At 36.0% G+C, this 27,252-nt stretch overlaps 2 protein-coding genes across 8 annotated transcripts in view; one reads left to right on the top strand and one right to left on the bottom strand.

Moving 5' to 3' along the window:
* LOC105335663 (lysosomal-trafficking regulator) overlaps positions 1–27,252 on the top strand; it is a 46,784-nt gene that overhangs the window by 18,589 nt on the left and 943 nt on the right. For 5 of the 7 annotated variants that reach the window (XM_066086836.1, XM_066086833.1, XM_066086835.1 and 2 more), the window contains 46 exons: positions 4,531–4,692; positions 4,866–5,189; positions 5,539–5,605; positions 5,712–5,818; positions 6,727–7,192; positions 7,349–7,490; positions 7,628–7,778; positions 7,959–8,139; positions 8,330–8,523; positions 8,871–9,128; positions 9,590–9,790; positions 10,012–10,293; positions 10,490–10,688; positions 11,153–11,266; positions 11,794–12,402; positions 12,955–13,097; positions 13,853–14,022; positions 14,171–14,297; positions 14,652–14,752; positions 14,888–14,977; positions 15,068–15,153; positions 15,263–15,403; positions 15,673–16,053; positions 16,200–16,345; positions 16,470–16,538; positions 16,657–16,791; positions 17,093–17,260; positions 17,465–17,541; positions 17,643–17,831; positions 17,921–18,066; positions 18,378–18,483; positions 18,572–18,633; positions 18,763–18,821; positions 18,931–19,083; positions 19,407–19,651; positions 19,786–19,852; positions 19,975–20,128; positions 20,566–20,706; positions 21,261–21,478; positions 21,841–22,065; positions 22,388–22,580; positions 23,308–23,447; positions 23,746–23,844; positions 24,047–24,189; positions 24,480–24,734; positions 24,985–25,059. In XM_066086836.1, the coding sequence (XP_065942908.1) occupies positions 4,531–4,692; positions 4,866–5,189; positions 5,539–5,605; positions 5,712–5,818; positions 6,727–7,192; positions 7,349–7,490; positions 7,628–7,778; positions 7,959–8,139; positions 8,330–8,523; positions 8,871–9,128; positions 9,590–9,790; positions 10,012–10,293; positions 10,490–10,688; positions 11,153–11,266; positions 11,794–12,402; positions 12,955–13,097; positions 13,853–14,022; positions 14,171–14,297; positions 14,652–14,752; positions 14,888–14,977; positions 15,068–15,153; positions 15,263–15,403; positions 15,673–16,053; positions 16,200–16,345; positions 16,470–16,538; positions 16,657–16,791; positions 17,093–17,260; positions 17,465–17,541; positions 17,643–17,831; positions 17,921–18,066; positions 18,378–18,483; positions 18,572–18,633; positions 18,763–18,821; positions 18,931–19,083; positions 19,407–19,651; positions 19,786–19,852; positions 19,975–20,128; positions 20,566–20,706; positions 21,261–21,478; positions 21,841–22,065; positions 22,388–22,580; positions 23,308–23,447; positions 23,746–23,844; positions 24,047–24,189; positions 24,480–24,734; positions 24,985–25,059 (7,961 nt within the window). The remainder of the gene's footprint in view (positions 1–4,530; positions 4,693–4,865; positions 5,190–5,538; positions 5,606–5,711; positions 5,819–6,726; positions 7,193–7,348; positions 7,491–7,627; positions 7,779–7,958; positions 8,140–8,329; positions 8,524–8,870; positions 9,129–9,589; positions 9,791–10,011; positions 10,294–10,489; positions 10,689–11,152; positions 11,267–11,793; positions 12,403–12,954; positions 13,098–13,852; positions 14,023–14,170; positions 14,298–14,651; positions 14,753–14,887; positions 14,978–15,067; positions 15,154–15,262; positions 15,404–15,672; positions 16,054–16,199; positions 16,346–16,469; positions 16,539–16,656; positions 16,792–17,092; positions 17,261–17,464; positions 17,542–17,642; positions 17,832–17,920; positions 18,067–18,377; positions 18,484–18,571; positions 18,634–18,762; positions 18,822–18,930; positions 19,084–19,406; positions 19,652–19,785; positions 19,853–19,974; positions 20,129–20,565; positions 20,707–21,260; positions 21,479–21,840; positions 22,066–22,387; positions 22,581–23,307; positions 23,448–23,745; positions 23,845–24,046; positions 24,190–24,479; positions 24,735–24,984; positions 25,060–27,252) is intronic. The other 2 variants (XM_066086838.1, XM_066086837.1) reach the window with 2 other exon arrangements.
* LOC136276060 (tripartite motif-containing protein 2-like) lies at positions 25,126–27,165 on the bottom strand. The gene has a single exon (XM_066086840.1). The coding sequence runs from the start codon at positions 26,766–26,768 to the stop codon at positions 25,230–25,232; it is 1,539 nt and encodes a 512-aa protein (XP_065942912.1). The 5' UTR covers positions 26,769–27,165; the 3' UTR covers positions 25,126–25,229.

The raw sequence follows: 27,252 nt of genomic DNA, 5'->3' as shown, positions 1-27,252 counted from the left end.
GTTCAAGTCCCCTCAAACGGCATCTAGTTCTATGCTCACTACTGTTTGACGATTTAGTGTGCTTGCTGTGAACAAACTCTTTTATGAAACCAGTAAATATTGGAGACATCTTCATCATTTTTCAAAGATAAAGGGCACTTGCTGCAACAAAAAATTGAAGTTTCTATTGAAATTGAATATTCTGTTTTAAAAAATAAGTGTTAAATTTTTCCTTAATTTTATTATGCAGTAGTTTCAGAAAATGTGAGCAAAGCTTTAGTTACATTAACTGGTAAATTTTAACTAAGAATCACCATTTTCATCATCAAAATTTGATATTTTCCTTTATAATGAATTCAATATCTATATGACATTTCTATTCAAATTAAGTAAAAAAAAAAAATACATTTCATATTTTTTGTCCTACATGTTTCCGCGAGACACTTATTTTGTTATTTAACTTATTATGCTTGTTTAAAATTAAAAAAAAACATCACCTGAAAATTGTGCACTTGCATTTACAGACCGTTTACCTGTACCTGTACTCAGATAAACCAGTGACACAATTTCAGTGTATTAATTCATGCTCTAAACTTTAAATTGACTCTATATAACTTTGACATGCACCCTTGCTCTTTTCAAGCATTGGCGAATCTGTGTATTCAGTCACTTTTATAAAATTTATTCAAATCATTTCCCAAATTGAAAATAGCGCATTAATTTATGTAAATATACAGTGAACCTTGTTGAATTCAAATCTTGTAAGGTCCAGCGTCTCAATTCCAGCAGGATTAATTAGCATCAAAAGCTTTTGTCTTCTTATAGATAGAGCAAACTCTCTTTCATAAACAACCCGTTTTTGTCCACCTGTGTTTGATTGCAATTCAAAACAGACACCATTCAGACCATTCAGGTTAAACATTATGCAATTTTTATAAATCTATTTATTTCGGCACCAATAATTCAATTATCGTTGACTAAAAATATGAAAGTGTTTTAATTTTTGTTCTCTTCTTAATTTGCATAATGGCAACATCTTAAAAATGGCTGTAAGTTGTACAGAATCTCTGTTAAAAAGTAGCCATAAAAGTTCTAACTTAATAAAGATTCCAGGTAAGATTCAAGTTATTTGAAAAATACCGAAAATAATGCATCCAGAATTTAGTAGAAAATTAAAACCAAAAAAAATCATGCTCATCTTATCAATAATCCCTTCAGAACTACCGTATAACGGGTATTTTCTGCGGTTGTTTATTTTCTGCGGTATTTTGCGGATAAGAAAAATCCGCAAAAATTCAAAACGCAAAATATTCTTTAAAAAAATCACTAATTTTGACACTATTTAAAATACAAGCTATAATTTTCAAACGTGATCAGTCCGTTATTAGGGGGCTCTGCGTCGTATTTCACACCTAATTATCTCATGTTACCTGTGTGATATCAATTATAACTGAACAGATATATGGACTGTGTGTTTAGTCGAGTATGAAATAAAAATGATCTAAGAAAAGTTCACAAGCAGTATTTAGTAGACTTGTAAAACATTTGAGAGTTGGTTCTCATTCACCGTGAACGCGGTAAGAATGTCGATTTTAAGATATGTAAAGTATTCTTCCAAATCCTAACAGACAGTTATCGGCAAGTTTATCCCCTAGATCGATCCAAGAGTGTAACACAAGGGTGTCTGAAGTTATGGATAAATTTACAATTCGAGCAAAAAATGTGGTTCATATTCGACCTATTCACCCAGGGACCGAGCCATAATCGGGAACTGCGCCGCTGAACATGGACCTGCCGCAGCTATGAGAAAATTCAAAGCCGATAATTCAGAATTAAAAGAGTCCACAACAAGATATTTTAGAGATTCATATAAATGCGACCTTACAAACAGAAAAAGAAAATAAGACTTTGAAATAAAAAATTGAAATTGAAATAAAAACGCTACAATATGGTAAGTTTGGTTCTCTAGTTTACGTTCCCTATTAAGGCAAATCCGGTAAACATATGTATTTTTTTTTTTGCGGTCTAATGTAACCGCAGAAATTGAAAACGCAGAATATAATTTGATACTTTTTAGGGGTTAAACCGCAAAAATTTCAAGCCGCAGAAAATACCCGTTATACGGTATTCAGCATCACTTGTTTTATTGAGAGAGTAAATTTTGACATAAATTTTGACATTAGAATTAAGTCTTCTATTTCAAAAAGAAATTCACTGATAGAAGACAGTAAGCCTATTACTGTGGTTCAGTAATATTCCTGAGCATTAATTTTGGGGGGGTTTTGTAAAAAGGATATTTAACTATCTGAATACAATATATTATTAGAAAATGTACCCGGGTACTTTAATGAACATTTAATTTTGTGGATCAACTCAACAAAATCCAAGAAAAAATTGGTATTCAACAGATATTAATAAAAAACAGAGTATTTAGTATTTGTTAATTAATTATGTGAAGTGTATGATGCTGGACATTGAAGTTTTACAGTTCCCCGCCATTGCTTCTGTTTGCAACTCCAAAATTTTGATTTTATGATTATCTAGTATTTGTTTATTAATTTGTGGGCTTCAATTTGATCATTATGATTTTTTTCTTTACTTTAATTAATTGCAATGCTTTGTTTTTTATAACTTGGCTATTAGACAAAATACATCATTAATTTAGATCATTACCGTTTATCATAGTACATGTATTAATACACGTACATGTAATTATATTTCCTATACATTTACCTCCTTACATACCAGGAAACAAGCCTCAGTAATTTCTTAATGACCAAGCAAACAACACAACCAATCCCATTGTTCTAGTTCAACCATTGTTATTGTTGACTTTGTAAACAACAGTAGGATTGTCATAAGATTGTATGATGAGAAATGACAATAAAAACATACGAGTAATATTCCTTCCTGCCTCAGATTATTTGTACATGCATGTACCAGTGATGGGCTGGTGCTTAATATGTTTTTGTCTATGAGATAAAAGTAAAGTTTGTCACAAGTACATGCACACTGTAGTGCATGTGTCTGGTGCATATTCACATGGCTATTGGGTACAGTGTGCTCTCTAGGTCACAAGACTGATAAAGTTATGATAGGATGTTATATGAAGGGACATCTCGAGAGGGAATTATTTGTCAATATGATCATGATGGTACTTTCATGTGAATCAGTTTAATCTAATTGATTGGGAAGCATTTGATAAAAAATAAATAATCTTCCCTCTCAATGATAAAATCATAAACTCTGTTGGGGCACAATGGGGGTTTACATTAAAAAATGATCTGAAAATGGCCAAAAAATTATTTGTACAATAATTGAAAAAATAATAAAAAAATCAATATAAGTAATAAGAAAAAATAAACCATTCTTAGTTTTTTTAAAAATATAAATACAATTTACATGTATATGATTATCTGTGAGTATGTGATAAAATCTACCAAAGAATCCCATGACCTACCCATATTAACAAGAATGATTCCTTATTACTTAAATATATCAACTGCTCAAAATTTATTTTTGGCAATGCAAAATTTTTTTTTAACCAGGATTGATAAAACACTGTCATATTAAGACACTCAAAATTATATATAATAACATTTAGTTAAACAATGATATATCGCTTGCTACATGTAGCAAGGGTTACATTGGAAATTGTCATGAAAGCAATTATTGATTTATAATTTGATATTGCATGGTAAGTATTTATAAATCTATGTTATCAATAAGGTATTTTTTCTTAATAATTATTATATTTATGTGAATTGTATTACATGTATTATTATTGGAATTTTTTTAAAAACTGCAATAGAAATACAGTGTATTATAGATAATTATGTACAACAACAAATGTTGAATGATGTTAAACGCCACTCCATCCATTTATCATTCTGATTAAGATACAGATCATTATATAAGTGTACAGTGCATTTTTGCTCTCTTTTTTTTTGTTTTTTTTGGTCAAGTTACATTAATAACAAGAGTGTACACTGACCTTTGAATGATATTACAGACAGACACTGCACTATTTAATCAGAAATCTATTTTAATGAATTTGACCGATACTGGTATTTGATTTTTGTATTGAGCAAATACCTTGTATAACTTTTAGCAGATAATGTGTCAGCATTATCAAAAGTACATGTAAATAATTAGGTAACTGTACTATAAACGTTATAGTTTGATAAATAAATGCAGTTTGACAGAGGGTGATATAACTGGCCTCATTATTCTCCTATAACCCAGTGAATTACCAGATCATTGACTAGAAAACAATGTATTGATATTGAAATTTTCTCCTAAGGGATGAACAAAGTTTAAAAAAAATGAAAAAAAAAGTGAAGGACATAATTATGGCTTATCCATCTAATTTGATATGGTGAGCATATTGGATTAATTTTCATCAAACTATTATATTGCAATACAATATGCTTTAACTATACCAAGTAGAGAAGACTGTGGTTGAAGATGGCAATTTTATGTAAAATGCTTGATTTTTCTAGCTGACACTTAAAATTAAATATAAATATATTTTGTATTTTCCATTTACAGAATGAAATAAAAATGTGGGGGAGGATCCGGGACTCGTTCCAGGATTGCGCTCTCCTGCCTGCGTGTCGCCTCAAGACACTGTTCGACATCATGCTGAACTCAGCTATGCCCAAAAAGGTCACGGTGTTTGACTCCAACCAGAAAACTAGCATTCCACAAGATGTAAGAGGCCAGAGAACTTTGATTTGAAATTCACAGTATTACAAATTGTACAGTGTTGTTATTTTGTCTGAGCATATTGTACACACAACATTGTTGCACTGTCTAGAATTAAACAATCATATTTTTGTGAAGGTCATTTGATAGGTAAAAGAATTGACTTCAAATTTTTACAGTTTATCAAAGAGGATGTCATTGATGATGATGAGATAAGACAACTCCTCAACATGAGCAGTGAGGAAGAAGGGGATTCTGGGAGGATGGTGGGAAAAGGTTACGACGGGGACACCGAAACATCTCAGGATGAATGCAAGTCAAATGGAGGCTCTGACCCCATTTCTAGAAGGGAGTACTTTCCCTCCTTGTTTAGGTTGATCATTGAGCTGTTAATTAAAAGTCAGGAACACCAAGCTGGGAAAAACATCCTTCCCCAAGTCTTGTTAAAACTTCTACAGACTCTGAAAGGAAATTCGGCAGCAATTATGGTTGTCTGTGAGGAGGTAAAAAAATGTCTTCCTTTTTTGTCTGAATTCAGGCTAGCACAATCCTTGAAGCAACAACTTAAAAAAAAATATCTAAGACTGTGTTTTTCAAATATGAATTATTGTTGTTGTTGTAATACACAGAAATCCACCGTCACCAACTAATATAAAGTAATTTGATTCACTGTTCATTATGACTGACTCACCAAATTGCTTCATTGGTTACCATGTCCACTCTGACACAAAACCTCTCTGCAAAGCAATATATGTTAGTGAAAACAGTATTCTTGTACAAACAAATTTTACACCTACCCTATATACATACCGAGCACATTTTGGAAAATGAAGACAAAAAACTTCTTTTCAGGGTCTGCTGTATGAGATACTGAATGGCTTCTGGACACAGCTTACTGCAGAAGATGACCAAGGAATGGGTAAGGACCAGGAGTTATTTTGATTTTGAAGAATATTACTTTTGAAAAAGCAGTCCTCATACAGAGAGGTATATAAATTACATTTTTTCCTCTTTAATGTTTTCAGTGAGGCGGTACCTGCTTTCACTGATCCAGTGCCTGGCACAACATAGGATCACATCCCTGGAGCTCCAGAAAATCCTACAACTCTTCCAGTACTCACATATATCAAGGGTAAGGAAACTGGAAAGAAGGAGTAATATATGTAGCACATCTTACCGTAATACATGTACCATCTTAATAGAGATTGGAGAGTAGGGTTGCTACTTCTTTTAAAAATTGCAGCAGAATCTTTACCCTCACTGAATGATTGTTAACCCTAATAAAGACATGCCCACTTGAAAGAACTAAATATGATATTAGTCAAATTTGGCCCCCAAAACTCGCTATTTTTAAAATGATTCAGGTACATTAATTTGTTGTGTTATTTTATAAAAGAGTTGACATGAAATATGTTTTTCACCTATTTATTTGATTTATATGCACTCACTGGCAGTATATGACGTCAGAAGTGACGCTATTTTTATAATTCAATCAAAATCAACCAAAAATTGACATTTTTCTTATCTTTTTTCGAATGGGAAATATAGAGCGACTCTTTGAACAAGAACGAACTTTTTGTCACTTATCAGTATTGGAAAGATACATCTTTGGTGAAAATATTTTGTTTGTTCAAGTAGTCGCTCAATGTTTCCTTAAAGAAAAACTGCCTCAGAACAAGCCGTTTTATGCTAAAAATGCGAAAATGGCGGGAAAAGGTCAACTTTATGATGTCATATTTTCAAATTGTGGGCACTAAAAATCAAAATGAAAATTATGAAAAAACTTCAAATGTATATTTGTACAAATAAAACAAAGAATTACAGTAAAATGACAATGTTCATTTTAGGGGGCCATTTTAGGCTCAAACCATACATAGTCCTTTATATGCAAAATGTGAGAGAGCTCATGAAGACAATATGTACTGTCTACCTTTTTCCCAGTAAATTGTATTGAAAATTTTTTTTAAGCTTCATTTTTGTAGTGGTTGACTTCGGACTCATTACCAGTATGTTAACTTAAGATCCTTCCTTTTATTCAAGGAGTTCCTACTGTCCTGTTTGCTATCCATTGTGGAACAGTCCAGCATTCAGCCGTTCTACAGTGTCAAGTTCCCAGTGAAATCCGGCCCCAAGAAAGCCTCCACCCAGTCCTCTGTATCCTCGGGCAGTATCAAGGTGTCCTCTGAACTCCTGCAAACCAAATCGAGGACCACAGAGAAAGGCAGTGCTGTGATTCCTCTCCTACGCTCTATCTCATCCCTCATGATTCCTACACCAGATATTCAATCACAGCAGGAAGCGGAGAAATCCCAGAAGACATTTGAACAGGAAGTGTGGAACGTAATGGCTCTAGAGATTCCATTGTCTATTGGGGTCATATGGCCTCCTTATCAGACTGGTTTGACCTTTGCTCTCTGGTTGAAAATCTGTGAGGAAGAGGGGATGAGTTTTAAACCAACAACAGTTTTATCAACAGTGAACCATGTTTATGCATCAAGTAGTGAAGGTAACTATTTATTTGAGGGGGGGGGGGGGGGGAGATTGACGTTAAAGAAAAAAATAATGAGAAGCTAGATAAAGGATCCTTTTTAAAAGGAACATGATCAGTTGTTTGTAAGCATCACAATTTACTTGACTAACTCATGTACAAATTTCATTTCAGACTTGTCAAAGAAAGGTCTTGCCAATGGAAAGTCCACCAAACCATTGCTGACATCAGAGTGCATTCATGTCATGTCTGTTGGTACAAGGGATAAACTGTTGGAAGTGTGGATCTCTTGTAAAACTGGAATGTTACTGTTTAGGTAAGTGTGTACATAAGAAATTAAACAATTAACAAATATTTTCAAGTAACTGTATAAGCATTGAGTAAACATCAATTACTCGGTATGTATTATTTCTAATTAGTATGAAAATCATAAATCTTTTTCTATTTGAAAAGACTGACCTCTGAAACCAATGAAGGTGGACTGGTGTTGGATGAAGCCACATCTAGAGACAGTGTTCATCCTGGAAAGTGGCACCATGTCATGTTCAGTTACGTAGAAGCATTGGAGAATACGGAGGAGGAAGAGCCCAAGCTAATAGGCAGGGTGAGCCTTAGGAACCCAGTTGTACTATAAATTGTTCAATAAACAGTTGTACTATTATTTTCATTCATAATGTTCTCTACAGTTAAACATTTTACATGAATAGGTTGATTATGTAAAAGCTCACTAAAGAATTAAAGTGGCATTGGTATGGACTGTATAATGTATTGCTTTTGTTCACAGATCACTTTGACGATGGACGGTTGGCAGAGACAGGAAATACGACTAGAACAGCCAAACCCAGCCACGAAGGTGGAGACAGCAGAAGGCAGGAGCAGCCTGTGTGTCGGCCATGTTTATGATGAACTTCGAGAAATGACCAACTTCCTGCCTTGGCAGTTGGGTTCACTGTCATTGTTCAAAGGTTAGCATGTCTTATTCAGTTAAATCATAGATATACAAATGCTTATCAGTATTGTAGATATTCTGTTAACATTTAGAACTTCCATGTTTATTTTTTTTAAAAACCTTTTTAAATAAAAGAGTAAGATTTAAATTGAAGCTTTTTGTGTTTGCACTAACAAAACTCTTGCTTACCTGTTTTACCTTTCCAGGTGTGGATCTTAGTGAGGAGGAGTGCCTTTACATGTATGCCCTGGGCCCAAGCTGTAGGGCCCTCAGTAAATGTGATGGCCCTGAGCAGCCAATGTCCTACTCCACCTTCATCACTAAACGGCTGATACAGCACTCCAATATTTCCCATGATGCACTAGTGGGACTGCGGCTTGTTGACAGAAATCAACTGAGGGTAAGAATAATTGCAAAATCAAATTGTGTGAAAAGTTTTTCCAAAGATTTTTAATATCATTAACTGATACAGCAACTTTCTTAAAATTTATCAATTTAAATAAAATGATGATAATGGCATTGGGACAGTTCTCGCTAAGGACCATTTCTCACTAGTGCATTGTTACGTCATTCTATCAACACAAAATCATATATGAAAATTGACATAACAATGCATTTGCGAGAAATGGTCCTTGGGGAGAAATGGTGGCATTCCAGTAGTCTTAAACTCCATAAACATGTATCTTCTGATATTATGGTTTTAAAGTAATTCCCATGACTGTATAGATGTATTTGATTTTTGTTTAGATGAAGATCATGCTGCACTACAGCGGAAGAAGTCCAGGCCAGGTGATGCTTTATGAGTCTGCCCTCCGATCAGAAATCCCCGTCCTGATGGCAGGAAACCTGGGAATCCCCCAGCCCCAGTCCCAACTGTTGAGTCAGCAGCCGCTACTGAGTGATGTGGTGACCCATGGCAAGGTGGCCACCAAGCTGTGTTATGGACTGGAGAAAGCGGTGAAGGAAGTGGGGGGAATGGAGACCATCATGTATCTGGTGGCAAAGGTAGGAGGAAGGTGTTATGGTGGCCTTTATGATTCCTGTCTGAGTTTTCCAGGAATACTTTATAAAATGTTTTTCATTGGGGAGATAAACTGTCCACTTAATGATAAACCAAAAAATTTCCTTATGACATTTCCATGGTCATAAAAATCAAATTATAATTTCTTTAGTACTGCAGCATTGGGTCAAATTCTTCTATATGATTTTCATATTAAAAACAGGTAACTGATTTTTAAAAAACAATTATCAGAAACAGAAGATTCACACACGTTTTGACTTTATAACATTTTATGGCCCATGAAATAGAAATATTTTTTTTCTTATTGACCTCCTTCTTAACTTCCATCTTCATTTTTTAGGACTTATAAAAGAAATATGTATGTAATAAATGTTCAGATTTGTTATTCTATAACCTACCACAGTATTCACAGACATTTTGACTTCTTTACAACATTTGTCTGTAGATTGTTGAGGACAATAGCCATGACAACCATGACAAGGACAAGATGGAGGAACAACTGCAATCCAAAGTGCTACAGCTGCTCTTCTCTGTGGTCAACTTCTCTCCTGACCTGGCCAACGACTTCACAACAGCTAATGGGAACAAACTTCTGTCCAAAGTCTTGACCTCCAGCAGGGGAATTGTGGGATATAGCACTCTAAAGGTAGGATAATTCAATCCCTGCATGATATGTGATATAGGTAAAATATCCTCGAATTTAGAAAGTTATCTTTTTTACTGAAACTAAAAACTTCCATGAAGTTACATCCCCAGGAATAAGCAAAACACCTGCAATCCACGAAAATTGGCCCCCACCAATATAAATGATTCCAGAGTAGAACTTTTCATTTAGTTTAATTTTGGTTTCTGTTTATAAATCCCCAGGTTCTGTTTGATGCCTGTACTACGGAGACCATCTTTAGGTTTGACCCCGAAACCAAAAACCTGGTAATGAGGAGGAAGAATGAAGCAGTGGTTACCAGGGCGACAGTGATTGAGGAGCTGATCCTCAACTGGAGGATCTGGGAGGGGGCTGAGGAGGGGGTGTTGGATCTCCTATATCGAGGACTATCCTCACTGATAAGGGAGGACCATCCTCACCAAGCCTTCAACATCAAACAGTTCCACTCAGTGTCGGTGGTGGATCGCATATTTTGTACTTATCAGGTGTGTTTGCAAATATGACCGAAGTTTACAAGAATAAGAAAAAATATGAGCTGTGTTTTTTATAGCTATATTATGTCAATTACATATGAATATTATTTGTGTTTGACATATTTTTAAACATTAATACTACAATAGAGTCTGTGTTTGTTAATTTTTTATTTACTTTTCAATACATGTATTAATTATTGTAAATTAGGAGAGAATTCAAGATGGCTACCGTGCATACCCCGTGTCAATTGGTCAGTCTGTGGTCAGCATCATCACTAGCCTGATGGGAAGCCCGCCTGACATGCACATCATTGTGGCGGTCTGTGACTTCCTGTTGTACGTCCATCCCGCGGCTAACACCTACATCAGCTGTACCCAGTCAGGGTTCTACTTCAAACTGTGGTGGGGTCAGTGTCTATTTGATAGGTGATTGATAACTGATGGAATTAATCTTACTGATGACTGAAGGTGGCATATGATATTCATTTAGAATTCTGTATTTTACATGCGATAAATGTTTGTGAGCAACTTCTGCTTGCAAAATGTTACACACGATTACAAAATGCATTCAAAATATGAGAGAATTTAATGATCACATATAAGTTCTCAACTGTCAATTGGCAAATAATACTTCATGTAAATTATGACCTAGTTTCATATCAAAGAATAAGTCTGAGATGAAATTTTATTCAGTATTTTTGAAATCATTATCTTGTTTTGATGTAAGTCGTAAAGTACATGTACTGGTAGATTTGTTATGCATCTTGTGTTGATTGTAGTGTTTTATTTTGTTTGATTGTCTTGAAGGCAGAGAATCATATAAATTCTGTACATTTACACGCCCAATCTATAACTGATTGTACCTCTGTAGATTCGGATAAAGACACGACCTTTAGATCGAGTCTGAGTCGAGTTAACACGGTGAGGAAACCGATGTCCAGTACCCCACACAGCAAGAGTGAGGGTTCCAATCACAGTGCTGCAGGTCAGAACCCACCACCACAATAATTGTGGAATCATTTATACTACCACAGTAATTGTGGAATCATTTATACCACCACAATAATTGTGGAATCATTTATATGCTAGTTATGTGGATAGTCCTTAGTTAACAGGTTCTTGGAGGTTAAATTTTACTGTTGGGTTTTCTTGAATACATTATCATTTTATGAAGAGTAAGTCAATTTTTGAGGGACTTAACTCATTGTACTGAAAAAATCCATAATTGCAGAGCAAGAAATTGCTTTTAATTGACCCTTCTCCTTTTAAATATTTCTGGGGGTTTTTTCTTGACTTTTTCAAATAAGTATGAATAGATAAACAAGCTTGAAAATACATCAAAAATCGAACAGAAAATGGTCTTTTTGTGGAATATTGAACAGCATGTTTTAACATTCTGAAACTTCTCATATTTGTATTTTGCTCTAAGAGATATATGTTGTAGTTTATAGAATAGATTGTATTTGATGATGTAATTCATTGTGATACATTGATAAATGTCTACTTAACTAGATACTGAAGTAGACTCTGCCAAGAGAAATTTGTTCAGTGACGATGATGTAGTCTTTAAAGAGGACAAATACCCGCCCGTGAAATTGTTACATCGCAAACAAGGCAGTTGGATGGAGATCCTCACCCCAGAGGAGTACAACCAACCAGAAACTCCGCCCTCCATAACTTTAGATCCCCCTCTCACTGATACAACCCTGGCCTCCATAACTTTAGATCCCCCCCTTACTGATACAATCACAGAGGTAGACACAGCAGACCCAGGGGAGCTAACTCTACAAAGCAGCCAAGCAGGAATGACAGAGAACCAGTTAGAGAGCCCAAAGACTGAGAACCAGCTAACAGTTGACAACAGAGAGTGTATGGAGACAGTGTCGGACTTGGAACAAAGTGGGGAGTCTGTGGAACACATGGTCACTCCATCAGATGTAGAAAGTGAACTGTACTCCCAGTTTGAGGGGAGACGAGACTTTTACACATCCCTGTCATCCTACACGTCAGAAGAAATCCACCACGACGACGAGGGACTGATCGCTCAGAGGCCTGATGTCCATTTTGATGAGAAGACTGAGGACAATGAGTTTGAACGGGGTCTGATTGCTGTCTGTATAGGTAAGTCTTGCTCTTAAATCTATTCAGACTTAACAAAAGTGTCAAAAATGTTTTTAGTGTGATAAAATTGTTTTACATTTTTCTTAATTATATATTAATTAAATTGTACATAAATTAAAATTCATCTTTAATTAAGGAATGAATTCAATATTTATTTGTTTTATACGATATAAAATGGTTTGGGGCAGTTTACGCTTTATAAACTGAGAAGCACTATATAAAAATGCGTAACTGTTTCAAACCATTTTATATCATATAAAACTAATAAATATTGAATTCATTGTTTATAATTAAATTTTTTTACTCTTCATTGTAGATAAAAACGGTCATTTGACCTTCAAAATGATGCAAAATTGTTCAAAATTCAAATGTAGCGTCAGGCGTATTGATACGTTTTTTACGTTAAGCTTAGTATGACGTGGGCAACATTTTTTATACGATATAAAATAATTTTTTAGCCAATCAGAAAGTGCGTTACAACCAGAATTGAATTATTTTTTTATCTTTGGGTACCATGACTGTCTGAAAAAATTATGGATAACTTATGTGTAGGTTTACTGAAGACTCTGTCAGATGTGGTCATCAACATCCCAGATAACATGGTCACCAAAGTTCTACAGAAGGTCATCAATACCGACATCCTGATCATCATGGCTCACAGTAACTCGCCGGAGGTCAGGACCTACGTAATCAAGGTAAGATCACAGAAAGGACCTACATAATCTAGGTAAGACCACAGAAAGGACCTACGTAATCAAGGTAAGACCACAGAAAGGACCTACATAATCAAGGTAAGACCACAGAAAGGACCTACGTAATCAAGGTAAGACCACAGAAAGGACCGGTAAGACCACAGAAAGGACCTACGTAATCAAGGTAAGACCACAGAAAGGACCTACGTAATCAAGGTAAGACCACAGAAAGGACCTACGTAATCTAGGTAAGACCACAGAAAGGACCTACGTAATCAAGATAAGACCACAGAAAGACCTACATATTCAAGGTAAGACCCCAGAAAGGACCTACGTAATGAGGTAAGACCACAGAAAAGACCTAAGTAATCAAGGTAAGACCACAGAAAGGACCAACGTAATCTAGGTAAGACCACAGAAAGGACCTACGTAAACAAGGTAAGACCACAGAAAGGACCTACATAATCAAGGTAAGACCCCAGAAAGGACCTATGTAATCAAGGTAAGAGCACAGAAAGGACCTACGTAATCAAGGTAAGAACACAGAAAGGACCTATGTAATCAAGGTAGGACCCCAGAAAAGACCTACCAAATCAGGGTAAGACCACAGAAAGAGGAGTGTCTCTATCATATTACAGGTATTATGTGTAATTTCTCCTGAGAATATAGATACCGGTATTAATGATATATAAAGGAAAAAATATAGATACATTATTTAACTTCCTGATTTTATGTAACAATTTGTGTGTCTCTTTTAGTTACTGAGTAGTTACCTGTTCCGGGCCACACCTGAGCAGGTGTCTGAGTTCCTGAAGAAGGAGAGCTTCCACCTGTTGGGGGCCCAGTTTTACCAGTATCTGTCTCATACTGAGCAGTTGGAGGAATCTATCTCACTCATACTCGGCCTACGATTCACCTTCGACTCAGAGTGAGCTTCTCTTTCACCATATCATTTACTTTCAGTACTTGTAATAAGGCTGCTACATTGTACCTTTATTGAAAATATCTGTTTTGTTACATGTATCATGTCATTTATTTTGGCGATTAATACATGTTTATTTACATTGTTCCTTTAGTTTGGAGATAAGTGATCTTGAGATGACCCCTGTCCAGCAGTCTGCTGTTGTCTTACTTCTGTCTCTGCTGGAGAATACCCTGTGGGACGTGGCCCTGTGTCACAACGCCCTCCTGACCACCAGACAGGTAAAGGCCCTGGTCAAAAATAACAAATTCACTACCAGTATTTTTTCTCCCAATATACTGTAGATTCCTTATTTTACGCGAGTGCTTAATTCTGTGATTCAACCATTTCGGGTGAAATCACAAGAATATGAAATTGCAAACGCAAAATTTTAATCACATTTTAATTTAGTTTCGTGTCTCAAAAAATTATAAGCCAGAATTTAAAATCCGGGAGATGTGCTTCTTGCAATTTTATGCGGGTAATGATTCTATGCATTTGAATAGGAATTTACAGTACTTGATATCCATATACTGGTATGTCCAGAAATCATGACATTATACAGATATCTTCATTGTTTGTATTTAAATTTGTAGTTATTTGAGCGCAGCCCTATCCTGGGCTCTCTAATGTTGGAGGCAGGTTTGGTAGAAGTTCTTACAAACATGATGGCAAGGATATATAGACTCTCTACCAAGTAAGTATAAATAGACAATGGTCATGTGTATTCTTGAAAAAAGGTTATTACCCTTACGTCTTTCAAACTGAACAAATACGTAAAGGTTTGTTGATTATCACATGTTAAGAGATAAGATAAATGGTTTCTTTGCAGGAACACTGATATAGCTGGAAGAGATGAAAGACAGATCTGTGTTGAAGATCTCCAAAACCTTGTCTGTGTTATAGCAGGCAGGGAGTTCAGGTAAAAACAATAAGTTCTGATCTGAATTTTAAAAGAGAAGATTGTTAAATGTAGGAGTAGATCAGATGTTGATGAGTGATTTGTTTGTAGTGCAAGTGGCAGCCATCATCTCCAACAGTTTGATGATTTACGATATCTTCTGAGGCAGCTGGAGAACAAAGAAAGGAAAGAATTTGGTGTGTTATCAAGATCTTGTCAATATGTAATAACTACCAATCCTATGATTTCAAGTCATCCCAATAAAACATTATGAACATCATGAAACAGGTTTTTTTTTCTTGACAGGTGAGAAGAGTAAGCCGGTGCAGAACTTGAAGAGTCTACAGTACAGTGTGATTCTACGACAGCTGACTGTGGTAGAAAATGCAGGACAGGACAGGTTATCCAGACAAGTGTCAATGCCTGCTGAGTTTGGGGAATCTTATGGTAATTATGCAGAGAATTTCTTTTCCTTTGGCAGATCGTTTGTACTCTTAAAAATCTTGATATTTATGCTGAAGTGAATGTTGAAGAATACCAAAAATAACTTTGCACATGTTGTATTACCTTATCATGTCTTGTGAATTTTCTTTAGAGAATTCTCATTGATACTTATTATTCTGTGTCTTGAGAACATGTCTGCCCTGTTTCACACTCACACTGTGAACATGCACATCTGCCCTTTGTCATAAAGTTCATCTGTATCTTCTCTTCAGGACATTATTTTGGACCTACCCATTCATCCCCACCTATCGTGTATAAGCCCAGAAACCTCCCTGAGTCCCTCCCTAGACTGTCGGCTCTACCTGCATCATTTAGCTTGTCTTTAGATCTTGACAACCGATCGTACTCCCAGGGAGATTCTGACAGCTCCACTTCCTCGGGACGTTTCTCTCGACATCAGTCATTGGGTAGTAGTCTGCCCAATGAACCAAACACTCAGAAGCAGGGCAAGTCGGGATTCTCCATCAGCAACATGTTCAAACAGCTCAGCTCCAAGAAGAGTAGACTGATGGTGCTCCCATTGTCTCAGTCAGAAGTCAATGACAGAATTAAGAGGTTGCTAAACTCTGCTGTGGATATAGTAGTCAATGCAGGTATGGGTTGTGTTGCACCACACTTAACCTTGTACTTCTTCGTGTTTACATTATTTAAAGTATGATATAATACGCATGGATTTACAAAACTTACTATTATTTTAATTACATGTATGCCTAACCATAATTTGTTTATATATTGACAGAGAAAAAAGAAGTTGTAAAACCACTTGAACGGAAAACCATTAGTTCCATTTTTGAGAAATCCGAGCCAGTGTCCATAGATACTATTTACATGAGGCGTTTGTTTGATTTCCTGTACCGAGGATTTGAGCACACTCTTTATAACCAGGTATTTTCACAGACCTGTAATCTGTACTTTCATATACCAGTAACAGGGAAATAAAGACATCTTTCCAACTGTTGAATGAGTATTTTAGTATTGTTACCTAAATGTGAATTTTAATGCATCACAGGACAGAATGGTGCAGAGAACACAGAAAAATCAAGTCATGTGGAGTCTGAGGGATACAACAAGAGTTCTGGTACGTGCTTTAAGATTAGGGCATGAAATTACAGTCCTGTACATGTTTTACCTTTATATCCATAATCAAAGGGGGACCCTTTAGGCTGAAATTTTTTCTGTTTTTCTTGGGTTTTCAGTTGGCTCGCCTGTTGGTGTACATGATTTCCACCAGACAAGTTCTGGAGGATAGGACCTACATTTTGTCTTACATTGCAAATGAACTGAAGGGGCAGGAAATCCTCAAAATTCTCATCAACACTTCCCCAGAATATGTAAGTACAGTTTGTGTCAAAAAACTAAAACACCCCATTACAAAACTAAAAGATAACTAATAGTTAGTCTCTGCTAATACATTTAAATGTGCAATTTTATTTAGATGTAAATGATCATCATTTACAAAGAAAAGTAGGAGATCTTTGTGTTATGATCAACTTTATAATGTTCAAAGATCTCTTACTTTGATCATTGTTTTATGATCACCTTTATGATGTTGAAAGATCTCTTACTTTGATCATTGTTTTACATTGTACTCGCCACCACTGTATATATATGTACATGACTTTTGTTGTCCAGGCCCATGAGCTGGCTTATTACATGTGGGATCTGTTGGAGAGGTGGGGGGACTGTCTGAACAGTCAGCACCGCGCAGACGGTGCCAAGATCATGCAGACTCTCAAGAACTGTAACATCCCTGTGGTGTCTCCCGGGAAAAGCCGGGATTGTCAGACTCACCTGACTGAGGTAAGACTACCCACAGAATCTTATTGAATGTTTCATGCATAAAATGGGGGAGGGAAGGCCCAAACTTTAGAAGGCTTTTAATCAGAATTTCTGGTTCAAAGATGTTTATTGCCCCTCTGATATAGGTGTTTTAATAACTTGAAAATTTCTTGATCAAATTACTGATTTTTTAAAACCAATTTGCTAATGATTTTTCTTGAACAGGAGAAGCAAATTATTGAATTCAGACTACAGAAAGGGAGACAACTGTGGAAGAAAAAGAGTGGTGCAGATGTTGAAAAGTAGGTGGTTTTGAATATTTTAAAGAGTGTGAAATCGTACATTCAGAGAGATGTTAAGTGATTGACTGATTGACTTGAGATTGTTTTTGTTTTATTTTTAGGGCCTTACATCGACAAGATAAAATGTATTCGGGTTTGTCATCTCTTGCCATGGAGATGACCCAGAGAGTCACACAATTACAGGGTCAAGAGAGAAGCAAGTTTGTGGAGCATATCAAGAAGACAATGACAGAGAAAATTCAAATTAAAAAATCATGGCAGCAGGTTGTTCAGAATCTCACTCATGAGAGGTAAAACTTTGTTTAAGATTAGCATCTTTACTTTTAATTGTGTGTGTTCAATAGTATTTCAGTATTTTAAAGTATACTTCATATTTCAGGGGTGTCTGGCATGATGCCAAGTCTTATCCAATGTCATGGCAACTGGATCCAACTGAGGGTCCAGGAAGGGTGAGAAAGAGGCTGATGAGGTGTCACCTTGGAATAGAAAAGAGATTCCTAACCCCTGAGAATCAGGCTAAATTAGGTAAGCACACAAAATCGATTTTTTGAAATATTCTATATTGAAGATTTAGTTACTGTATACAGGGTTATTTTTTCCCATGTAATTTTCGCCTTTCTACACTTGCAAAGAGTTTCACCCCATTTTGAATTTGCCCAGACACTGTTGTGTTTAATTAAACAAAAATAATATGAGACATTGGCATCCACCCAGTCTTAAATTTGCCTTCTGGCAAAAGGGCGAAAATAGAATGAGGGCAAATATTTCCAGTATTATATGCTTGTATTCAATAAAAGAAGTGCATATTAATATAAATTTGGATGTTATTTTTATAGAAAGTGAAATGGTGGATCCACCCTTGATCTACCTGTTTGAGGATGATCATCAGACTTCAGACTCTGCAGCTCTGGTTTACCAGCTCTACAGGAACGAGAAAATTCAGTGAGTACAAGTAACTCTAAGATAGAACTTCTATTAGAAATTAGAATCATGTTGACATGTACTGTAAATTTACCATTGATTATTACAGACATACATGTAAATGTACTGCTGTGTCCCCATTTAATGAGAGCATGGGAGAGCTGTTGGTCGGTAAGTACTCACTGCAGAGTAACTAACCTTTTGTTAAACTGTATAGCTGAAATGAATAGGTTTGATTTACTTTCAAACTATTTTTGTAGTACCATTGAATTTAAAAAATATCATTTTTCTTGTTTTTAGGAGAAAACAGCATATTCTTTGTAGCAGATGAAGCTATCACCGATGCCAACTATACACAGGTAATAAACAAATTATGCAATATGTATTTTAAATATACCCTTATCATAACCTAAGTCCTCTTGTACTGGGATTATCCGCTAGAATATTAAAATGATGATGTGTTGGCAGGTCCTCCTGGGAAACAAAGACCAGTTATCCATGACTTGGCCCTATGAGGATATCCGAGAAATCCACAAGCGCTGGTTCCAGCTGAGGGATATAGGGATAGAGATCTTTCTGACCAATGGTAAAACCTGTCTGCTGGCGTGCCAGAATAATAGGGTAGGTTACTGTTCGGAGGGTTCTTATTTTTGAGATATCAAAAGAGAAGACGTACATAATGACTGGTAAATAGTCTATCCATACAAATATTTATGGCAATCTTTATAGCTAGGAAAACTCTGTTTTCAATTTTAATTATTGCTTGGTAATAATAATAAACTGCTGAAAACTGACGGAATGACATGACTGAAAAGTATAAATTTCTCATACCATAAGCAGGCCTTGGGGCCATATATGAGCTAACTTTTGATCTCAATCTCACTTTAACAGTACGAATATATAGTAGAAAAATGCTATTGATTTGACCCTGGTCTGTATAACAGGAGAGAGATGGTCTGTATCAGCACCTTCACACCCTGGAACTGCCCAACTACCTTGCTCTGGAGGAGCTCGCCTCAGTACAACAGTCATGGATAGATGGGAGGATGACCAACTTTGACTACCTCACTTACCTGAACAAAATTGCTGGCCGATCATTCAATGACCTGATGCAGTACCCTATCTTTCCATTCATTTTAAAGGATTACTTCAGCGACAGATTAAATCTTTTTGACGAAAAGAGCTTTAGGTACAATTTTTATAAAATATATTGCACTCGAAAGCTCAAGGGAAGAATATTAGGTCTGGCCTCTTTTTCCATCTGATTTTGATTGACAATTCTATTGCAAATTTTGTTCTTCATTATTGAAAATTATTTTTCAGGAACTTAAGTAAGCCCATGTCTGTACAATGTAAAGAAAAAGAGCAGAAGTACATTGAGAACTACAATGTAAGTAGAGTTCATAAAAGTCTTGGCCTCCTTATGGCATGAATGAGAACTGAATTTGATTAAAGCAATGCCAAGGTGTTTTGAGGATCTTTTAATGAAAATTCATTAAACTGAAACTCCAGATACTGAAGCAGGAGAGAGATCGAGGGGGAATTGACAACTCGTTGCTAAGGGTGGAGCCCTATCACTATGGCAGCCATTACTCCAATAGTGGGTCAGTCCTTCATTTCCTGGTCCGATTACCTCCATTCACCAAAATGTTCCTCAGTTACCAAGGTAAAGTTGATCAAGTATTGCATCATTTTTTAAGAGGTTTTAAGATATTCCTAATCTCTTATTTAAAAAAAATACATTACATGTTGTATGTCAGATGAGTTTTTAACAATAAATCAATGTTCTGTTAACTTTAAGTTATTGCACGAAGTTTCCTTGATTTTTTCAACAATTTATGCTCATTGCTTGCACAAATGAATATGCAAATTTGATGCACTAAAATAAGTTCCTCCATACCATTTACATGTATACTTTAATGAGACAAAATGGGAAGTGAAGTTGATAATGATTATGTCCGTAAAAGCATTTATGGATTGAAAAAAGACTTGTAATTATCAATTTTAATTAATATGCAGTTTTTATATTAATTTGCCAAATCATATTTCATTAATAAATACAAAATTATTATAATTAATCAAGTAATTGTCTTATTTTTGTAGACAAGAACTTTGATCTGCCTGACAGAACCTTTCACAGTGTGCAGACATCTTGGCGACTTGCTAGCTTTGAATCTGCAACAGATGTCAAAGAATTAATCCCAGAATTCTTCTTCCTGCCAGAATTCCTGAAAAACAATGAGGGTAAAAGAGTTTTCTAAGTCTACAGCAGTTCACTTGTATTTCTTTCCAAAAAGCTTTTATTTATGTGAATTCATGAATGGTATTTTTTTTATCCTTGAAATTGAAAAATAAATCATTCAGTATTTGTTTAAGACGTGATCACTGTTGTAGAACCATTTTAACAAGAGCTTGGACTTTTGGTAGGATGTAACTGTCTTTTCCTTGCGTCAACAATTTAATAATGACACTGGTTTTAAGCGAAATATAGTCTTAGCTCAAAAGCCAGACAAATCTTGTAGATTTCAAAGAGCCATGGCTGAGTGGCCAGCAATGAAATAGACAGGCGTACGTCTCATTGCTGTTTGACACAACTACCCCAAAGTCTAAGCTCTTGATTAAATGGTTCTAATAAAGATGCTCGAAATTCTCATAACCAAGTGAAAATCATCAGGGACCAATGTTACAATTTTATTTCATTGCATGTATACAGAAAGGAATATCTCCTTCAGAAATTATGAATATGTTAAGCCACCTTAAATTCAACTAGTTTTTCAAACTGAGACAAAACTCTGTAGGTTTTGACTTTGGGAAGCGACAGAATGGGGAGGTTGTCAGCGATGTGACCCTGCCCCCCTGGTCCAACAACGACCCCCGACTGTTTGTGATGATTCTCCGACAGGCCCTGGAATCTGCCTATGTCACCAAGAACCTCCATCGCTGGATCGATCTAGTGTTTGGATTCAAGCAGCAGGGAGAGGAGGCAGTCAAGGCCATCAACGTGTTCCACCCCTCAGTAAGTGTCCACTACTCTCTTGAAAAACTTTGAGATAACTGCATTCTTCTTTCAAGTTTCCACAAGATCAATTTATTAATAATTATTCTGTTTAAAATGACTGGATGATTTTTGTTATTTTAGAAATGTGGGAAATTATTCAGATCTAATCAAATTTTAACTGAAACATAAAGGGTTTTTTTTTTTCTAAGTAATAGTTTTTGACTAGAAAGAATGTATATAAATTTTTTTGGAAGTGGATTTATTTGAGAACTTATTGACAATCAAGCATCTTCAAAATAACATACACAAGCAAATATATATGATGCTCCCGAACATTTACATGTAGATACATTTAGTGTACATGATTTGTCTTTTATCAGACCTACTTTGGAATGGACATAGATAGTGTCAAAGATCCACTGCGCCGCCATGCTCTGAAGACGATGGTCAAAACCTATGGTCAGACTCCCAAACAGCTGTTCAGGAATGCCCACCCCCAGAGGAGCTCCCTGCAGGACACGCCCACTATCTTATCCCAGCTGTTCACGGGGTCGACGCCCACAGCTGAGGTACCAGTTAAACAGAAGCCCCAGCTCCCCTATGTTGTGAGTCCCTCTCCACTACCTAGATGTGATTCCTCAAACTTGCACAGCCGTCACTATTGCCTATTATTAAGGAAGCTTTTGATTATATCATATTTGTTAAAACCATGGGAATCATCAACGATAAAACTCATCGGATCTGAATTATTGTTTCCATGTTGTTGTAATTAAAAGCTAAAAACCACACACGTCATGTCCTTCATCCTTGTGATTCCAAAGCTTTTTACGTTCCTTTGTCCGTCCAAAATGTATGAATTTAATATTAGACTTTTAAAAGAAATCATTTATTTATTTATCTCTACACATGTTTTGTTGCCTTTGATAGCCGAGTCCTTTGACCAGTGTGAATGGCCTGAAGTGGGGGGTGTATGTCGGGTCCCGAGATTTACAACCTCCCGAGGTAGTCTGGCAATGTCGCTATGATGCAGTGGTGGCCAACTTAACTGCCTTCCCAACCGGTGAAGTCTTTGGAGTGGGAGAAAAATGTTGCTGCCTTACAATGCTCAGTAAACAAAAAGGTTTGTTGGAACCACAATCACCCACTAAATTTAAAAAAATGCCACAGTTGTCATTTTTTGCCACCAAATATGGTATGAATGCACTAGATTTATAATTTGGTAAACACTCAAAAATCCTGTTTTCTATCAAATTACAAAATGTTTTTTAAGGAGTTTGGCTCCTGAAATAATAGTAAAGTCAATCTTCCGAAAACCACTCTAGATATAATATTGTTAATTGGAAAACCAGTCTGGATATAAATAGGGGGACCTTAAATGTTCATTTATTTTATTTGTGACCCATGTCACATGCCATTTTTTGGAAATATGGGGCCTCAAACAGAAATGATAATTTTCCTGAAATTTTAAAATTTGACATAAAAATGGATAATTTGAAGAAATCAAACAAATATTTATAGTTTGAACAATTATTTAGTTATGATTTTAATACTGTATGAAGTTGAACACATGCAGTGACTATAAAAGTAAAATCTAAGTCAACGTTTCAAAATTCTTGCTTTACTGGTGGCTTCAAAGGCCAACCTTCCGCCAAAAAATATAGTCAACAATTTTATTCAATATAGTTTATTTGGCATTGTAAAATATAAATATACTACTAGAATTAATATGTGATGCAGAAATTTCAGACTAGAGGTGACCTAATATGGCTACCCAAAACCTAAGGAGCGAACCTCTTTAATAATGAAACTGCCCATAATTATGTGTTAATTTTTCCTTTCTTTTGCAGTTTCAACAGTGTACAACTCTACAGATGTTATCTGGGCAGCCATATTAGATTGGAAGGGAGCAGACGGTATTTTGAGAATTCATCAAGTGAAGAAAGAGACCCCAGCCATCAATCTTCTGTCTCACACACCATTTGAAAAAGTAAGCAATAACATCTTGAAATAAATTTAGTGTCGTAAAATGTTTATTTTGCATAGCTATAGCTTTTAACACTTAGTCAATTAAAGTTTTTCGAGTTTTTGTACATGGTTAAAGAAGACAATAAACCAAGAAACTGCCCATGATGGAAATGTTGACATATTTATGCTGGATTTGATTAGCAGAGACATTCTCCTTTACTCAGTCCTATTTATTATTAACTTTACAATGTATTCACATAAATAAATTCACAATGTTAATCATAATGGAGGCTTATTTAAGATAACTTGTTTGTTTGTAGGTGACCTGCTGTGCCTCGGTTCCAGATTGTCGTCTGCTATTTGTAGCGGGAACCAGTGGAACCATCACCATATACAACACTGTCTTCAATCAGGCCAAGGTAATCATATAGAGGTCATCAAAAATACAGTTACTTTATACCAGTATATACATGCAGAATAATGGAAAATGTGAAACATAATGCAAATTTGAAAGCATGTAGAAACCTTGTCTCCAAGTAAAACAAACAGCCTGGAAACATATTTTGTGTATTTTTTTAAAAAGGAAACTAGATCCTAAATTTGTTTGGATGTTTTTTGTAGGAGAGCTGTTTGCAGATTAAAGGCAGTCGGCAGGTGCTTCACGGACACACAGGGAAGATCAATGCCCTGGTAGTGTGTAAGGCCTACAGTGTGGTGGTCAGTGGTAGCGAGGACTCTACCTGTATCATCTGGGACCTCAACAGGTGAGAGGGGCAAATTAAGGATTATCCGAAACAATATCCCTTTCAGCAATAAGTTGGTAAATGAGTATCAATTTCATAGAAGATAAATATTTACCAGTATTTAATCAGTGATATATTTTAAGTGAGAGTTTTTTTTCTTTATTTTGTTGAAGTGGGTTAACACTAACAGTTTTAGGTTTTTTGTTGTTTTTTTTTGGGGGGGGGGTTATTTTTGTATCTATAAAATGTTGCATAAATTATGTTGAAATTAAACCTGTTTTTCTAAATACATTGTTGGTCTGTGTTTATAGATTGTGCTATGTGAGGTCCATAACCTGCCATGCTTCACCTGTTAAAGTAGTGGCGGTAAGCAGTACCCTGGGAGACATAGCGTCAGTCAGTCAGAAAGGGCCCGGGAGTGAGCTGATGCTCCACTCCATCAACGCCACACTCATTGCTAGAAGTGTCATGCTGGAGAGCAGTATCAACTGTCTGTCCTTCTCCAACGCCCCGGAGGGTCAGTCTGTCAACATACTGGCTGGAGGAATGGACAATGGAGTTGTTAGGTTAGCTATCAAGTTCTTTTGAAATGCCAATTTACATTTTCATTAATCACTATTTTCATGGAAAATATTCAACCTCCTCCTCTCCAAAAGAAAAACATATAAAGTGTTTCATTCATTTCCAAATCAAATAGCTATAAGGTTTTTATGGCCGTAACACCACTTAATTTTAACTTGGAATTACCAAGGATGTTTTATTATTGATTTGTCTGGTGCTAATTAATTAATACTTCTGTTGGTTTATTTTCAACAGACTATGGAGTGGTATGGACCTCACAGTCCTGAGAGATCTGCAAGCTGAGAATCTCCTGCACAAACCTGTCATCAGGTAAATACATGTAATAATTCATTGAGCCTTTCCTCTCAAGATTCAGCAATAGTCACACATCATTCGAAAGGTTATTCACACAATTTTATTCACAAAGACAAAAAAAATATCACTTGAGGAGACAACAATTTTTCACAATGACTTTTGACAAAAGTAAATGTTGAGGTGAGTCAAGTAGTATCCACTTGGTATTTGTAAGCATAAATAATTCCATTTTTACCACCAATCCACAATGTGTTCATATACAGAGACATTGACCACAGTTCTTCGTCCGTTTTGATCAGATAAGTCAGAAAACTTCCCTCCTTATTCAGAAGATGAACAGACCTATTGTTACAGTCGCTTATCAATATATGACCTGAAGAATCACAACAAATCCCCCTTGGATCAAAGTCTGCTTGGTTGGGACCATTGCCTTGATAATGGAATTTGAGTTTGCCATTGGAGGAAATAACAACTAGTTTTCCATTGTTCATCCCAGTCCTATCAATAACACAAATATCACTGTTTGTATTTTCTGCCATTCTGGTTGGGTAGAGGAACAATGGCGTCTTATCATCATCTGCATTTTGGAACACCTTTTTAGTCTTTCCACTCTCTGATAGAACTAGGACGACACTTTTCTTTGGTTGACTACTGGTGTAGATGTCTTCACTGAACGCTGTTGTATCAATGGCAGAGACAAGAAATCTGCCATCTTTAGTGGCACAGATACCAACTGGGAACAATGGGGACAAATCTGCCAGTTTTACAACTTTATTTGCGGTAACTTCACTCTCTTTGATTTTTGGGGGAGTTACTTTCATCACACAGTGGCCAGCATGCCATGTGTAAATACTGACGCCAGATTTTATAGTGATGAAGTCGTCTGGAATATGATCTGATCGGGTCTCTCCAAACATGCAAGCGCTCTCTGTGGATCCCTTGTTAATGTCGATCAAGACATTTTCCGAAGACCTGAATTCCCTGTACCACGCATGAGTCTCGGAAATGGGAGAAATGTACTTGATCATCTTTGTTCCTTTCTTTGCTTCAAATATTTTGGCAACTGTCACTTTGTTGCAAGTTTGATATACTTCACCTAGCACTGACTGAAGGACGTTCTCTTTAACATCTCCCGCTCTGAAATCAATGAGGTGCAAAGTCGTGTCCTTTTTATTCAATTTTTCTGGATATGGTATGGATTGCACTTGCTTCTTTATCTGAAGTAGTTTGGACAAGCTGACAGACTTGCTTTCTTCAACACTCTTCAAATTTAATTCAAACTGTAAAACAAAAGTTTCTATTTCTTTCTGTTTTTGGTCGAGTTTGTCTTCGTTTTGAAATTTTAGTAACTTACACTGCCGTATCAAATCGTCTGATATTTTCTGCAAACTCTTCACAACTGTTTCAGTGTGTGACGTAATTCTATCCATTTTTTCCAAATAAATTTTCTCATAGTCATTTTTCAACGTCTTGACTTTCTCGACTTCCGCCTGCAGTAGTGGAACTCTCTTGTGTCTGACATGGTGACACAGTTCTGCGAGCTCCGATTTGACACGCTCTTGTATCGTATTCCTCCTTCCCCAGTCATGAGACGTGTGGTTCTGCTGGCCACAGATCAGACAAATAGATTCCTCACAGTCCACACAGAACATATCCTGCAGGTCCCCATGGTCTTTACACGTCCTTAGTGGAACCTGAGCGCGAGCTACCGCTTCATTAGACATCAGGCTCTCTCCGTATAGAACCCAAGTCTCTATTTTTGCCCATTGGTGTGGAATTGTGAGAGAGTTCAATAGATTTCCTGTTAAATCATCGTGTTTTTGTGTGTGCTTTGGAAACACTTCCAAAAGCGAGATTTACTGGAAACAAGGAAGCATATTTGTGTACAGGAAATCCAATCAAACAGATTGGTTTCCTCTTAGGGGTCACAAACAAAATACCAACATACAAATAAAGTCTCATGTACAGAGGCTGAGCTATAGGACTTCAGACTTGCAGGGTATTACACTGTTATATTGAAACTTTATATTGCCATTGACGTTTTACTTTAAAAATTAGTTGATAGTGTAAATATGTTGGGTGCATATGAATTTATGATATTCCAATTTAAAAATAAATCTTATGATAATTCTCATAGATATGAAAATTAGTAAATTCAAAGTAGAATTTTTGCATTAAATGGTATGTTTGAACTTTTGAGAAGATTAT

Source organism: Magallana gigas, chromosome 6 (assembly GCF_963853765.1).
Source record: "Magallana gigas chromosome 6, xbMagGiga1.1, whole genome shotgun sequence".
NCBI classification, from domain to species: domain Eukaryota; kingdom Metazoa; phylum Mollusca; class Bivalvia; order Ostreida; family Ostreidae; genus Magallana; species Magallana gigas.
Note: the sequence above shows the minus strand (reverse complement) of the source record. Positions and strands in the feature narration are given on the sequence as shown.